Here is a 13836-nt window from a genome sequence, read left to right on the forward strand (position 1 = left end):
AATTGGATAAGTTGTCCGTTTTAATTTAAAAATAACTTTAAATTAAATTAAAAGTTAATTTTGGAAAGCACTATTTATATTAAGTATAAATTATCTCAATTTTTTAAAATTAGATTATTTTAAATTTAGCAGTTACAACATAAATTATCAGATAAATTTAATAGATTAAATTTACGTAAAATAACAAAGAAATATTATTTTCATAATCACAAAGTATTTTATATAAAAATATATTTTCTCTTTTACAATTATATCCAGTTCATTATAGTTTTCTGCATATAAAAGTTATCATAAAAATTCAAAAGACACAGTGACGAAAGTAAAGATTTTATGTTTTAAAACTCTTTCCCTAAGTTAAAATTTCGTTCGTATTTTTAATAAAATTACAGCTGTTTAAATTTTAAAGTAACATTACGAACTTTGATCTCTGACCCAATATAGATCATGCATTAATGTGTCATATACGTATATGCATTATATCATGGTAATGTAAGATTAATTCCATCTGATATTTAATAGCGTTCTCAATATCACGAAACAATTTCAGCTGTTGACTTCAATGTTTGAAGATTAGCATGTAATTTTCAAAACACTAAACTGTGTACTTAGATCATAAGATAACAATGCAAATTATGCATTATTAAACTGCAGCTGTAATGTAACACCAAAATTTGTTTAGCAGAACAATGGATGTTATTGTGGTAAAGGAGCGCATGCAGTTGCGGTTGTTTGGGGTGTCCTTCTGATAATTAAGCGCGGCAACCTGCATGCGTTAGTTCGCGATACATTCTGTATTTGTCTGGGACTTGTCGTGTGCACGATGCACGCGTTAATACATTTCCCAATTGCCCCAAGGAGACTGCGGGCGATCGGCGTAAGTACGTAAACTCATTTACGCCTCATTAATTTGCTCCATCTCATTTACGCTTTCCATCCTCCTTTCTTACTTGCATTCCCGTTAATCATTACGCAAACTTTCGAATCGACGCCACGCCTGCTGATTCCGTGGTCTATTCGGTTTATTTTGATCTCTGCGAAAAAAGATCTGTTGCGAATTGTTTGAAAGAAACCGTTCCATTCCGACTATACAGAATATATTTCAATTTGTAAAGATAATTAAAAATCTTTATATAAACATAGAATTACTATTTATAAATAATTTAAACATAAATGGTTTCTTAAAACAATTTATTAAAAATTTTTATTTAAACTTTATTTAGTTTTTCCTCAGAAAAAATTTCTCACTACGGAATTTTTAAATTTATTCAAAACATTTCATATCTTTATTTTTGCACTTGAAAACAGACTTTTTTACGCAGAAGATAATTAAGTTAGAATTCCTAGTCTAATTTCAAATTTATTTAGGCAATGTCTTACATTTTTCAAGCTGATTAAAATGGAAAGTAGCCTGCAATGAGATTCTAATTGAAGATTATGCGACAATAACGTTTAATCTTTATCCAGTTGGAGTTGAAATCATATTTTATTTTGCCACGGCTGCGAGGAATTACGCTGTTATTGAAGCAAACGGAAAGCGACCGTATCTCATACCGCGGGCCGCTTAATTTAATTATGGTCATTACCAACCGGAGCTACCAACTTTGCGCGAGTTATTATAGACTAACGTAACTTGCATTGTAAATTATTAACGGTTCTCTGGGCATAGCTGGATCGCCAATATGGTGGCTTAGAATAATTTAGCGCTCGATAACGGCGGGGTTGGCTCCGTGGCATTCTTCGGATAAAGGCGTTCTATTAAGGGTGACGCAATTTAAATAAGTTCGCAGGCTATAAGATTTTATCCGAAGGCTATAAGAAGAAAAGGGGCAGGCGACGGCTTTCCGACGGACATGGGTTTATTCAAATTGAACGCGAAGAGGCAGAATGCCTGGCGTGCCCGCGGGTTGTCAACTTTCCATTTTAAGTTTACTGACGTATTGAGTCGAAGTTCGCAGCCGCGGTACTTCCGGAACTAGTCTGTCGTTCCCGGGAGAGAAAGACAGGCCCGTTACGACAGGTAAAATATTGTTCCGTTACCCGGTGCCACATTGATTCTAGATATTGCAGTGATGTGCCTGGACTTGAAAACATAAATAACAATGCCATGAAAGTAGATCAGTGAATAAAAAAAAATATTAAGGCTATCATTTATTCCAAGTTTCATTTAGTTTCAATTCGATCGATCAGTAATAATTTAATAAAGTGATATTTTTGATGAATATACATTATTTATTTAAAGGTAAGTTTGAGAATGATTTACAATTTGAATATATAAACATTGATTTCGAATCGATATGTACATATTCAAGATATATGTAAGTTTTTAAAAATTTTTATTATATAAAAACTCAATTAAGATTTGGAACCTTCCTATACGTGTTCAAAGAAAAACATTATAGTAGCAAGTATAAAGATGACGAGTTTTATATTTATAATTAATTTACATTTAATACATTTTATACATTTAATATACATAGTTAAGTATTATACATAGTAAACTATTATATAAACAATAATACAATGTAGATAATTGAACTATGTATATTAATTCTACATTTAATTACATGCATTTCGAATAAATAAACATTGATTTTGAAATCAAATGTTTGTTTATTCATGATGCATGTATTAATATACCCAGGATTTCAATCCAGATGAGGGGAGGGGAGGGGGCGGCAAAAATTTATTTTTACGAAATTTATTAAAATATCGAACCTTTAGTCTAGTCCTTAGTCTTTGAGGATTCTCAGTAAATGTTTTTATAAATAATATATAAGTAAGGATTAATTTTTAATTTTTTGCCAAAAAAATAAAAAAGATTTTTCTTTAATGTTGTTTTCACCAAAATTTAGGGCGGGAGGGAGGGGAGGATCCTTCGTCTCTACTTGCATTTGCCCATGAATTTACGTAAATTATAAACTTTTGAGAAATTTTCATTAAAGTTTCTCAATCTTGATAAAACTTTGCACTCAAAGAAAGATATTGTGATAGCAACTATAAAGGAAAAGCGACTAATGGAAATCATTTTGAATAAACTATTTTGTATTTTTTTTTTTGTAATTATAAATTATTTTATAGCTGTAAAATAACTAAAGTAGTTTATTCAAAATAGTATATGTATACAAAGTGGTATATATACATATAACATATTAATTGTACATAAAAAAATTATATAGTTGTTATTTTTATATATTAGTTGTCACTATGTCTTTTCCCCTGAGTGTATAATTGCGCGTTTAATTAAAGTTAAAAAATATTTAACATTCTTTATCATATAGCTTAATCTTTTTCGTATAAAATTAAAAGTAGCTATAAAATGATAGGGGAATTAAAATAGCATTTATAAACAAAATTAAAAATGAAAATCATTAATTCTATTCTACCTTTAATTTTAAATCTCGAACTTTCCATCACGTCAAAATGATTATGAACAGGCTTTTTCACGACACAATACAGCCGAGAAATTTAGTTGAGCGGCTCCGACAGTTTTCCCTCGCGGCCTTTATAATAAAGCTTAATCTCCGTTCTACACTACGGCATTTTAATGAACATGCCGCCTCAAAGCGTTTATGGGATATATGAAAATTTTTTTAATTTGCTTGTTTGGCGTGCGGCGTCGCGCTGCGATTTTTGCCCCGCGAGGTGCAGATTAACATTTATTAAAAACATAAATTATGCACATTAACGAAGCTTGGAAAACTAACAATCCTTTCCGAGCTTTTAACTGCTCTAAACTAAGAAGATGCGAATGAAAAAAATTTTTATTATTCTCTCTAAAGGCTTTTGTAATTTTTTACACGCGGCACGCCTGTTTCTTTTTCTTTTTAAGAATCTTTTAAGCATTTTTCGATGTTCTTCCAAAGCAGAAGAGCGTAGAACTGTAAAGTAGCGTGAAGTTTGTGAGCATATCGGCGAGTAGAATTATTATTATAATCGAATGCGCGGATTCCCGCGACGACTTTTAATGGAGTCACGCGTTGTCGTTTGAAACTTTGAGTGCCTCTTACGAGGTCTTTCTTGCAGATTGCGACATGACAAGAATAACGAGAATTACGAAGTAATCTACGAAGAAGGGTCAACGACACAGTTGAGATTCTTCTTACGAAGTCACGAAGTCACAGCTAACGATAACTCGGATATGTTTTCGCTCGTACAATTTTAAAAATAAAAAAGTAAATTTTTTTATCTTGTCGGAACACTCTTCTCAATAGCTTTTAAAGTAAAAAGAGTGAAAATGAGCGAATTAATTTACTGGGATAAATTAAACAGCGAAACTGTAATTATTTCTTTTATCTTAATTATTTTACGGTGTTTAGTAAAATTTTAATTAAAATTGAAAATAACAAAAAGTATTTTATATATTAATATTGATTATTAAAATACGTAATTAATGTCTAAATAATATTTAGAAAATTCCTATTCGAGTAGTTTTTAGTAAGCGTACTTTTTCTCAGATTCCTTCTCAGCTTTCTATTACAAGTAAAGCAATGAATCAATCAGGCTGAGGTTGTGGATTCCGAGGAAATTCCTCGCCGGAATTTCGGAAGCTGTGCGACGTAAACCCTCGAAAATCCGTTTGAGGTCGGGACTAGGGGTCCAGCAAAGCTCAATATAAATCAGAGTCCGACGAAGCGTTGGCCGTTGCGGCTCCCGTCTTCCATCGGTATCTTTCGTGTCCATCTCTTTCTTCCATCTCCCGCTCCTCTCGTTTCCCGGACATGTAATTACGGGCGTTAGGTGAAGAACTTACGAGCCCAGGCTCTTCCGCCCTCGTGACTGCCAAACCTCCCCATCCTCGCAAAAAGAGCACGCGCAATGAAGGAGAAATGTTTAAGATCCGAAAAGCTTCCCGTTTCTTAAAGCAGGATTCTTTTGCGGGTGATTACCCGTAAAAGCCTAGAAAGGATAAACGGCGAAACGGTAATCACTTTTCAAACATTCAGTCGCGAAGATAAAGAAGATGGAACGTTAAGAATTGACGTATTGAGGACTTTTGCTGCTGCAATTTGGAATATTTAATTTCTTAAAAAGAAGGATTTTGCTGATATCTAAATATTTAGGTAGATACAGATCTGAAAATATAATTTTAACGGACTATAAATAATTACAATAGAAATCTCAACCACGCGCTGAGAAAAATTTCTGATTAAAAATGAACGAATCGTTCTGCGTATTCTAATTATATCAATTAGAATTCTGTTCATCATAATTGGATATCTCAATCATAATTCTAATTTAATCAGAAAACTCCGATTTTTTCGTTTTCAATTTTTGAATTAATTACTTTGAATTAATGCAATCAAAGCTCTTTTTCCAATGATGAGCAATGCTGTAAAAAGTATTGACGTTCTAATAACCAGTGTTCTACATAGTTATTTTGGTAGACCTACAAAATTATTTTCAAATTTGTGTTTACCTAAAGTTTTAGATATTTCAGCAAAATCATCCTTTCTGTTTAATTATAAATTGTACCAAAGATTTTGCGTATTTACAATTTGCAAATACACGAATATATGCAAGTAAAATTTTTGTATTTCTACCTAAATACCTAAAAAAACATTATTTCTATTATAAAGAATAGAGATAAAAAGTAATTTCTATTTTAAAGAATAGAGATAAAAAAGATATAGAAGATAGAAAACGCTTTTCATTTCAGCATGACGTATATTTTTTCACTTCAATTTTGATCCTCTTACATTTTCCTATTTTTCATGTTTGCACTTTTTCTGTGTAGAATTTAAAAACGTTATATATTATAAGTTACATAACTGGCCGTCGGTTCACAGTCGAAATAATTTTTCAAGCACGCTCTCGCGTGCAACGCGGACTTGATCCAGGGATCGCACAACACTTCCGTTTAGGGAAACGACGAGTAAACAGGACAAGAATAATCGTCTTTGCTGTAGCACACAAGGGATGGGGAAGACGCGGCAGCTTCTCACCCTTAGCTCGAAACAATCGCAACTATGCCCCAACAATTTATAATTTCCACGTTGCTGCTCTTCCACCGTATCCTTCCACGGCACCGGCCAGAATCGCGCGCGAGGCTGCACTGTGTGCAGTATACAGTTAAATGTTATTACTTCAGTTGTTGCAGATAATTTCCCTCGGTTGTCCGCCGAGGCAAATTCCGCTCCACTCGGTTTTCACGAGGGACGTGGTCGTCAGCTAGAGTTCGCATGAACCTACGGATACAAATAACGCCGTTTTACGCGTCGTCAGTAACGCGAACCAAGCAGTTAGCCACCTCCTTACCTCTACTAAGAGTGAAAGATAATGGAAAAAGAAAATAACAAATTATTACTATTGAAGAACGAAAGGAGTCATTGTTGAAATCATCTTAATAATGTTTTTATTGCAAATATTTTTTTATGAAACATTGCAGATCGAGATAAAAATCTCTGAATTTACTGAACGAAATTGAAAATCCTTTTATAGGATTAAATAAACGCAAAATTGGAAAGTGCTGCAGTGAACTTTATGCTAAAATCCAGAAAAAAGTTAAAAACCTACCATTTTTTCACTCGTTGAGCTGTCACTTGATGAAAATGTTACTTAATACAAAAGTTTTATAGCTTGTATGGACAAAACGATGGTACAGCACCCGGTGTATTACGTGTACAAACAATACCGAGTTTACAGAACTAAGATTGAAAGCTTAAAAAAAAATTTATATTGATCTGCAAATTACGTGTATATGAATACTGAACGAAGATTCAGAATGGTAAACAAAGCAGTAATTGTGTCTAACAATAGATGCTCAATCTTCAGATCAAAAGATGGCGTTACAATATGTTAGATAAGAACAGATATTTGTGTTTGAGTGAGAGAGAACAATAATGTAAGAAATTAAAAAAAGATATCACTATTATCGACTTTTTTATTTGAAATTTAAAAAATTTATACTATGTCGATATCGAATTCGACTGTCACTCCTTTAGTAATGTATGCAATCTATTAATATTTGTCTTATGTAAAATTTGAAATAATTAATCAAAATTAGTATATATTTCTATGCAAAAATGATGCAAGAAAGAAAGGTTAAATATAAAAAAGAAATGAAACCAAAATATTATTTCAAGTATATTTAAGATGCTAATAAGGGAAACACTGAAACTATTTCCAGTAATGTTCGATTTTTATGAGCTTTGAATATGCTGTAGAACAAAAGAAATATTAGCCTTATATATTTTATCTGCTTATCAAAATTTAGTGATCAAAATAACTTCTTAAAAATAACGGATTCTTTTTATTTTTGATATTTTTTTAAAAATATGATTGTGCCATTATTAAATAGGAAATAAATCTTTTGTATAAAATATTGTATTATATACTTTATAGTTCGAAGATATTCGCTGAAAATGAGAAAATCCATTATTTTTGAGAAGTTGTTTCGAACTTCAAGATAAGCACATAAAAAAATATGGGTGTAATATTTTTTGATATTTTACAACACATCCAAAACCTATCAAAATCGATGAAAGATAGTTCCGACGATTTTCTTGCAAGCAATATGTCGTAAAATGCATTTGGTGGACAATAATTAGTTTTCGACAATGAGCGACAATTTATCTTAAGATAATATTTGAAGATGAGCAATTTCCAGCAGCTTAATTACTTAGAGCTCATTTCGCACATAATTTACTTAATGGAGATTCATTATTCATTATTCCTGAAATATTTTTTCTAATTCGATTATCAGGAAAAGATTTATGTTAAAACACACTTATACATTAATTTTAGATCGATTACTTTCTACAAAATTAAATCATAATCTAAATCCGGTAATACTCACTTTCGGAAAGCTTCACTGAAAATGAGAAAAAAAATTATTGAATTGTTTCGCATCTTTTTCAGTGGAAATATCTGGAAATCATGATTAAAATTTATTTCATACGTTTGAGAGAAATATAAAAAATTGACAATTGACGCGTTTCCGCTATATAAAATAAATATAAAGGGATTTTATTTAAAAAATTTCTGGTATCTTGCGAACAAGCATATTTGGGAACTAACTTCTACGCGCGCAGGACAAATATCATACTTTTAAAACATATTTTACCTCACGATAAAGAACGACAAAATTAAAATATATATTCAACGTGATAAAACATTTGACCAGGAAAAATCGTAGTGGACGTTTTCCATCAGTCGGTACAGAGCGGAAAGGGATAATCCTCCACTCGCCAACATTTTTATCTTGCCTTTTGCTCCTCGGCAGGCGGGGCTGCGTACATCAGTGACTGCTGGTCTTGTATTCGCTCCTTCCCTCACGAACACTATTCGGTAATGCGCATCTCGGTACATGAGCACAGCACGCGCACGCATACCTATGTCAAACCTTTTGTAGTGCGGTACAAACGCAAACCACCTTCCGCGCCCATCGGCGAGGAAACGCAAGCGACTTCCTTCCTCTCTTTCTGCCACGAGTTAAAGTTCCTTTCGCAACCGTTAATCATCCTGCACGCATAATTTCCGCGCTAGTTAAAGTGCACAATGTCAATTTTTTTACCGATATTATTTCCTTCAGTATTATCTCTTTTTATGATACAATATATTTTACAACGCGATTTGTTAGAATTTACCGTTATAATTAAGTCCTCATACGCGTCCTCATGAAATAATTACTCGCTTGCGATTTTCGAGAGGATCCTTAGGAATAGGATATCAAGTTAGATACAAGACAGATAGTAGGCAGAAACCTTGAAGAACGAGAATAGAACGTGAAACGGAAGCGGATGTCGCGGCCGAGAAGGATGAAATCGTTAAAAGGAATGCGCAGTCGAGTAAAAGAGACTTCGAGAGATCGGCAGAGAGGGGTCGATCTCGGCCAGTTGAAATAATGTAGAGAAAGCTCTAAAAAGGCTCCGCTAGAAATCCAGGAAGACGTCCGCCATCTCATTTTATTTCAGTTCTCTTAGCTTTCGGAGGAAGAAAATTTCCTGCGATATATTTTCTTCTTGTCTTCAATCTTACAACAACGTTACATTTATAAATTCATTAATTATATTTACGACTACTTTAGATTTGGAGAGTCTCTTTCGGGGAAACTCGAATCAGACTATCATATTTTTAACATTTAGTATTAAATATGTCGGAAATTATACTTGACAATTCTATTTTATAAAAATAAAATTCAGAACAAATTATTAGAAAATTCCAAAACCTATTAAATTAAATATAAGCAGAGTTTTGTATAAGAGAGCTCAGAATCAATTGTCTCTGAAATAAAAAATATTCTTGTATTATATAAATAAAGGATTAGTACATAATGTAATATGATGTTATTATTACATAATAAAAAAAATAATAAATTTTTAGGAAGATAATGTTGTAATTTTTGGGAAGACAATGTTATAAACAAAAGATTTCTTCAAAATTATAAAAAAAGATGATTTATAATATTTAGTAATAAAGAATTGTACTATTTATCACATTTTGATTTGGTGTTTACGTTTTGGTTGAGGAATCTTCTTGTAAACGTCTGAGATGTTATGCAGCAAGAGAAATTTAAATTTACACAGTGATATCGTTGACAATAATTCTAATGACAATAATTCTGAGTTTAAGGCTTTGATTTGTGTCTTATGACGATTATTCCTTGTCCTTTCTAAAAATATTGCTTATCTGTAATTCCTTTCAGAAATCTGTTTCTTTCTCTTTGGCATACACGTACGGTCGTTTTTATTCCCAGTTTAGATGCGTGTCTTGAATAAAGAAGAGAGGATTCAGGGCGAACTGAAACTCGTTGATCTGCTGACTTGACAGTCTTACTAAAGCACTCGGTAAAGTCGCATTCGCAGGCTTTGACTGATTATTTTCTTTTTGTTTAATTATTAATAAAAGAATTCACTAAAAGTTATTAGAATTACTACTTGAGTAAAAATTAAATTTTATTTTAACTTTTAATTCATAATTTATAACATAACACAATTTCACAATGTGATGTGGCAACAACATATTATAAATACATATAGAAAATTAGAGTGCGATATTTTACATGAATGATTTAATATAAACAAAAGTATAAAACTACTTTGCGCATTACTATATAATGTAATTATTACTAAAACGTAATCGTTATGCGTTGAAAAGTCAGTGTGTTTAAAGTTTGGTTAATTTAGATATTAAATCCGTATCGCGAGGAAGCTGGTGGCGAGGAAACGCGCATGCAGGAAATGTGCGGTGAACAAGTCTCACACGTACACGCTAATACATATAAATGTCGTAATACATATTTTTAGCGGATCAACAGTTTCGTTTTGTGTCGCGTGATGATAACAAGCGCAATGTTGGTATAAGTCAATCGCAGAACGCGTTACGAAAATTTCTTCCGTATATTATATTTAGAACTGAACGTTTGAAGTTTAATTTGCAATTCCCATCGTTGTTAATAAATTATATTAATTAGCATGAAATGAGGGGGATTTACGTAATTAGTTTGATCTCATTTTACATGCTCGTGCTATTCGTTAATAATAACGGTGTAACGGAAGGTCACAGTGTGAAAGATTATTTACGAGGTTTATACGCATTAAAACAAGTCACAAATCTTCGACACGGAATTCTTCCAGGTAATTTTTTCTATGTTACTTATTAGTTTTAATTGTGCTAAGAATATTAATTTTTTTAACATTTATGATAAATACTTAATTGTTTATATTTCTTTTTATTTACTTAAAAGGCGAGCAAATGTACAATTTTTATTTGATTGTGTAAAAGTAGCTAAATACTTAAAAAAATAATATAGTAATTTTTTAGCTTTGTTTAAAATTTAATACATTAAAATATATCATATTTAACTTAACAAATCTAACAAAATATAAATTGCAAGGCATACATTATTGCTTTAATATTTATTATATTTTTATTTTATACTTCATAAATTTTTTAATGACTATTTTTACTTCATGGGAAATGTTCAATCAGTTTGTTAAGCTAAATGTAAAAAAAATATCTATTTATTTTAATAAAATATTTACAAAGTACGAATATTCACGATTTTAAATTATTTTAAATTTGATTTTTTGGAACATTTTGATTTTTATATAATAGGAATAATCAACATTTTAGTACAAAATTATTGTTTAAATTCTATTTTTTTTAATATTTTATGAATACCTTGCAATATAAACGAGAATTAATTCAAAATAAAAAAAAGGATACAAATAAAAAGAAAAGGACATAAACAAAATGAATAAACACGAATTAATGATTTAAAATTATAAATTTATAATTTATTATTTCTATATTTGTTGTCATAAATTATATGCCTTTTTGTTCACAATCTTTAGGCACTCTTTGGTGTGGCCGAGGAAACATCGCTCGCAAGGATTCTGATCTGGGCATGTACACAGAAATGGACGACTGTTGTCGAATTCACGATAGTTGTGAAGACTATATAAGATCAAAAAGTACAAGATATGGACTGTATAACAAATACATTTGTAGAAGGTAGGAAAGGTACTGCAATACGGGCAATTATATTAAGCGCACGAGTGCATTTTCCTCTTCGACTTTTTGCAGCTCATTGTGCGAGTGCGAGTTGCAATTTCACAATTGTTTGACGCAAATACGCGGCCTTTATCCATACGCCGTGAGAAGAATATATTTCAGTACATGCAAGCAGTGCTTTCGTACCTTTTACGATCCCCAGGAGTGCATAAATGAGTAAGTACAATGAAATAAGTTTTTTTATATTATTGCTTTTATCATTTGCTATTTAACAGAACTTTTTAGCAAATTTATATTTGAATAAATATTAAAATATTTATAATTAATTATATATTCTTTTTACCAATTCTGCTAATCAACAAAATTTCAGTAACATCGTTAAAACATATATTTTATGATTTCGTATTAATTCTATTTTTTATATCTGATATTCAAAAAGTAGTAGCAAGTAATTTTTATGTAATCGAAATAACTTGAAAATTTAAATGTGAGAAGTCTTTCCCATAGATCTATGACAACAAATAAATTCTTTTATTTATGACTGCTTCACTACGAAAGTAGATGGCTTATAACTTTGAAAAAGCTCAAACTTACTTTAGTCAAATTGAAAATCGAGATAAAAGTTAAGTTGCTATGGGTTGTATATATTGTTATGTATAAAAAATAAAGTAAATATTTATAATAAGAATGATGTTTTGATAAATATTTCAATAACAAAAAGTATCAATAACAAAAAACTAGAATTAATATTTTTGTGTATCTTCTTCTTCAGTGAATCAAATCGAGATCTATCTTATTTATATACTTAGTTTATATACTTAGTTTATATACGTTACCAAAAAAACATTTTTATTTGTTGATTAATGTTATCGGATCAACATGATCATAATATTGGTAACTTTGCTTATATTTTTCGTTATACTCGCTTTATTAAAATTCCATTTGACAAAACACATTATATTCATGTAATTGTTATCAGTTAATTTATGTCATTTAATTGTGTAATTGAATTGAAATTGTTATACGCCGAGATTGGTTTCCCATCAATCATTAATTAATTGTATCATTGATCATAGGAATCTTGATATAATCGAAGAGATGGACCGCAAGGGTCGCCGTGTTTTCTGCGCAAAGTTTGAGCGAAATCCAAAATGGGGCCACCGACACAACATTACTACGCCAAAATTAATTCCTGCCACCGAACTTTCAATCTGGGATAATGATGAATCTATACAAATCGCTTCACGCTTCTATTCTGGGCAAGACGGAGAATATTCTAATGACGAGGATGACATTACCTATGATGAAAATTATGCTTCAATTGAGGATAATTATAATTAATACATTTTGATAAAGTTCATAGCACAGTCACGTTTCTATCAAAAATATTGAAAACAGATAAGTTAAAATTTTTAAAAATTATTTTTTTTTAATTTTGATCTCTTTAGTTTTAGCTATATCTCTTTTAGTTATAATAAATTTAATTCTATAAAAAAATATGTAAAATACAATCTGATTTCTGTGATTGTACAACTCGTTATTAAAGTTTTGATAAGTATATATTAGAATTTTTTATAATTTTTAATAATTTGTATAATTTTGTATAATTAGGAACAATAAAAAATTTGTTTTGTTCTCGGAGACTTTTTTTTGCCAAATTAGTTTTTTATATCTTTCATTTTAAAAAATTTTATTCCTTTAATCTTTTTAATTAATTTTTGTATAATACATCAGTTGCTGGCTTTAACTGTTTCAGTTAAAAATTTTGAAATTTTGAATTTTCGTGTCTTGAGAATATAAAATAATTAATATGGACTAATGCCTATTATAATGTTTCATTATTGATTTTTTAACAATCTGAATTTAATTTCCAGAAGCATTAATTAATAATTTATATTAATAATGACGTAAATCTATCAGTTAGACTTTGCTTAACAAAATATATATGCACATTTTATGAAAATGTATAAAAATATTTGAGATGTGTGAATAAATAAAGTAATTTCTTTTTTATTTAAAAAATTTGAATGTTACGATTACCTAACTTAAAAATAATAACAGAGATAAAAGGGCGTATATTTTTCGTTGAAGAAGATTAGAAAATTAACTAGAAACGTATGAATTTATCGTTTTGACGATTATGTTTGTTCTATGATCTCTTTACTAAATTTAATTTGAATATGGAGAGATATTCTTGAACAATTTGCGTACCTTGAACAGCGCTTATTCCCTCGAGCCCTTTTATTTCTGTTGTTACTTTTTTATTTTATCTCGTATTATATTTATACATGCAACAATAATGTTTCTTTTACAGCTACATCTTTAATTATTTACGTCTTCCTTAAAAAAAAAAAATATATATATATATATATATATGTGTCT

The 13836-nt window shown here is 30.3% G+C and overlaps 2 protein-coding genes across 2 annotated transcripts in view; one reads left to right on the top strand and one right to left on the bottom strand.

Annotated features, from left to right (window-relative positions):
* The window catches only part of LOC108685304, a 113996-nt gene that overhangs the window by 17923 nt on the left and 82237 nt on the right, over window positions 1–13836 (bottom strand). The gene's annotated exons all lie outside the window — the stretch shown is intronic.
* LOC108685305 lies at window positions 10331–12795 on the top strand. Its single transcript, XM_018190030.1, has 4 exons — window positions 10331–10574; window positions 11295–11454; window positions 11527–11670; window positions 12531–12795. Exons 1-4 carry the CDS (start codon window positions 10418–10420, stop codon window positions 12793–12795), a joined length of 726 nt encoding a protein of 241 aa, XP_018045519.1. The 5' UTR covers window positions 10331–10417.

Source organism: Atta colombica, unplaced genomic scaffold (assembly GCF_001594045.1).
Source record: "Atta colombica isolate Treedump-2 unplaced genomic scaffold, Acol1.0 scaffold150, whole genome shotgun sequence".
Classification (NCBI taxonomy): Eukaryota; Metazoa; Arthropoda; class Insecta; order Hymenoptera; family Formicidae; genus Atta; species Atta colombica.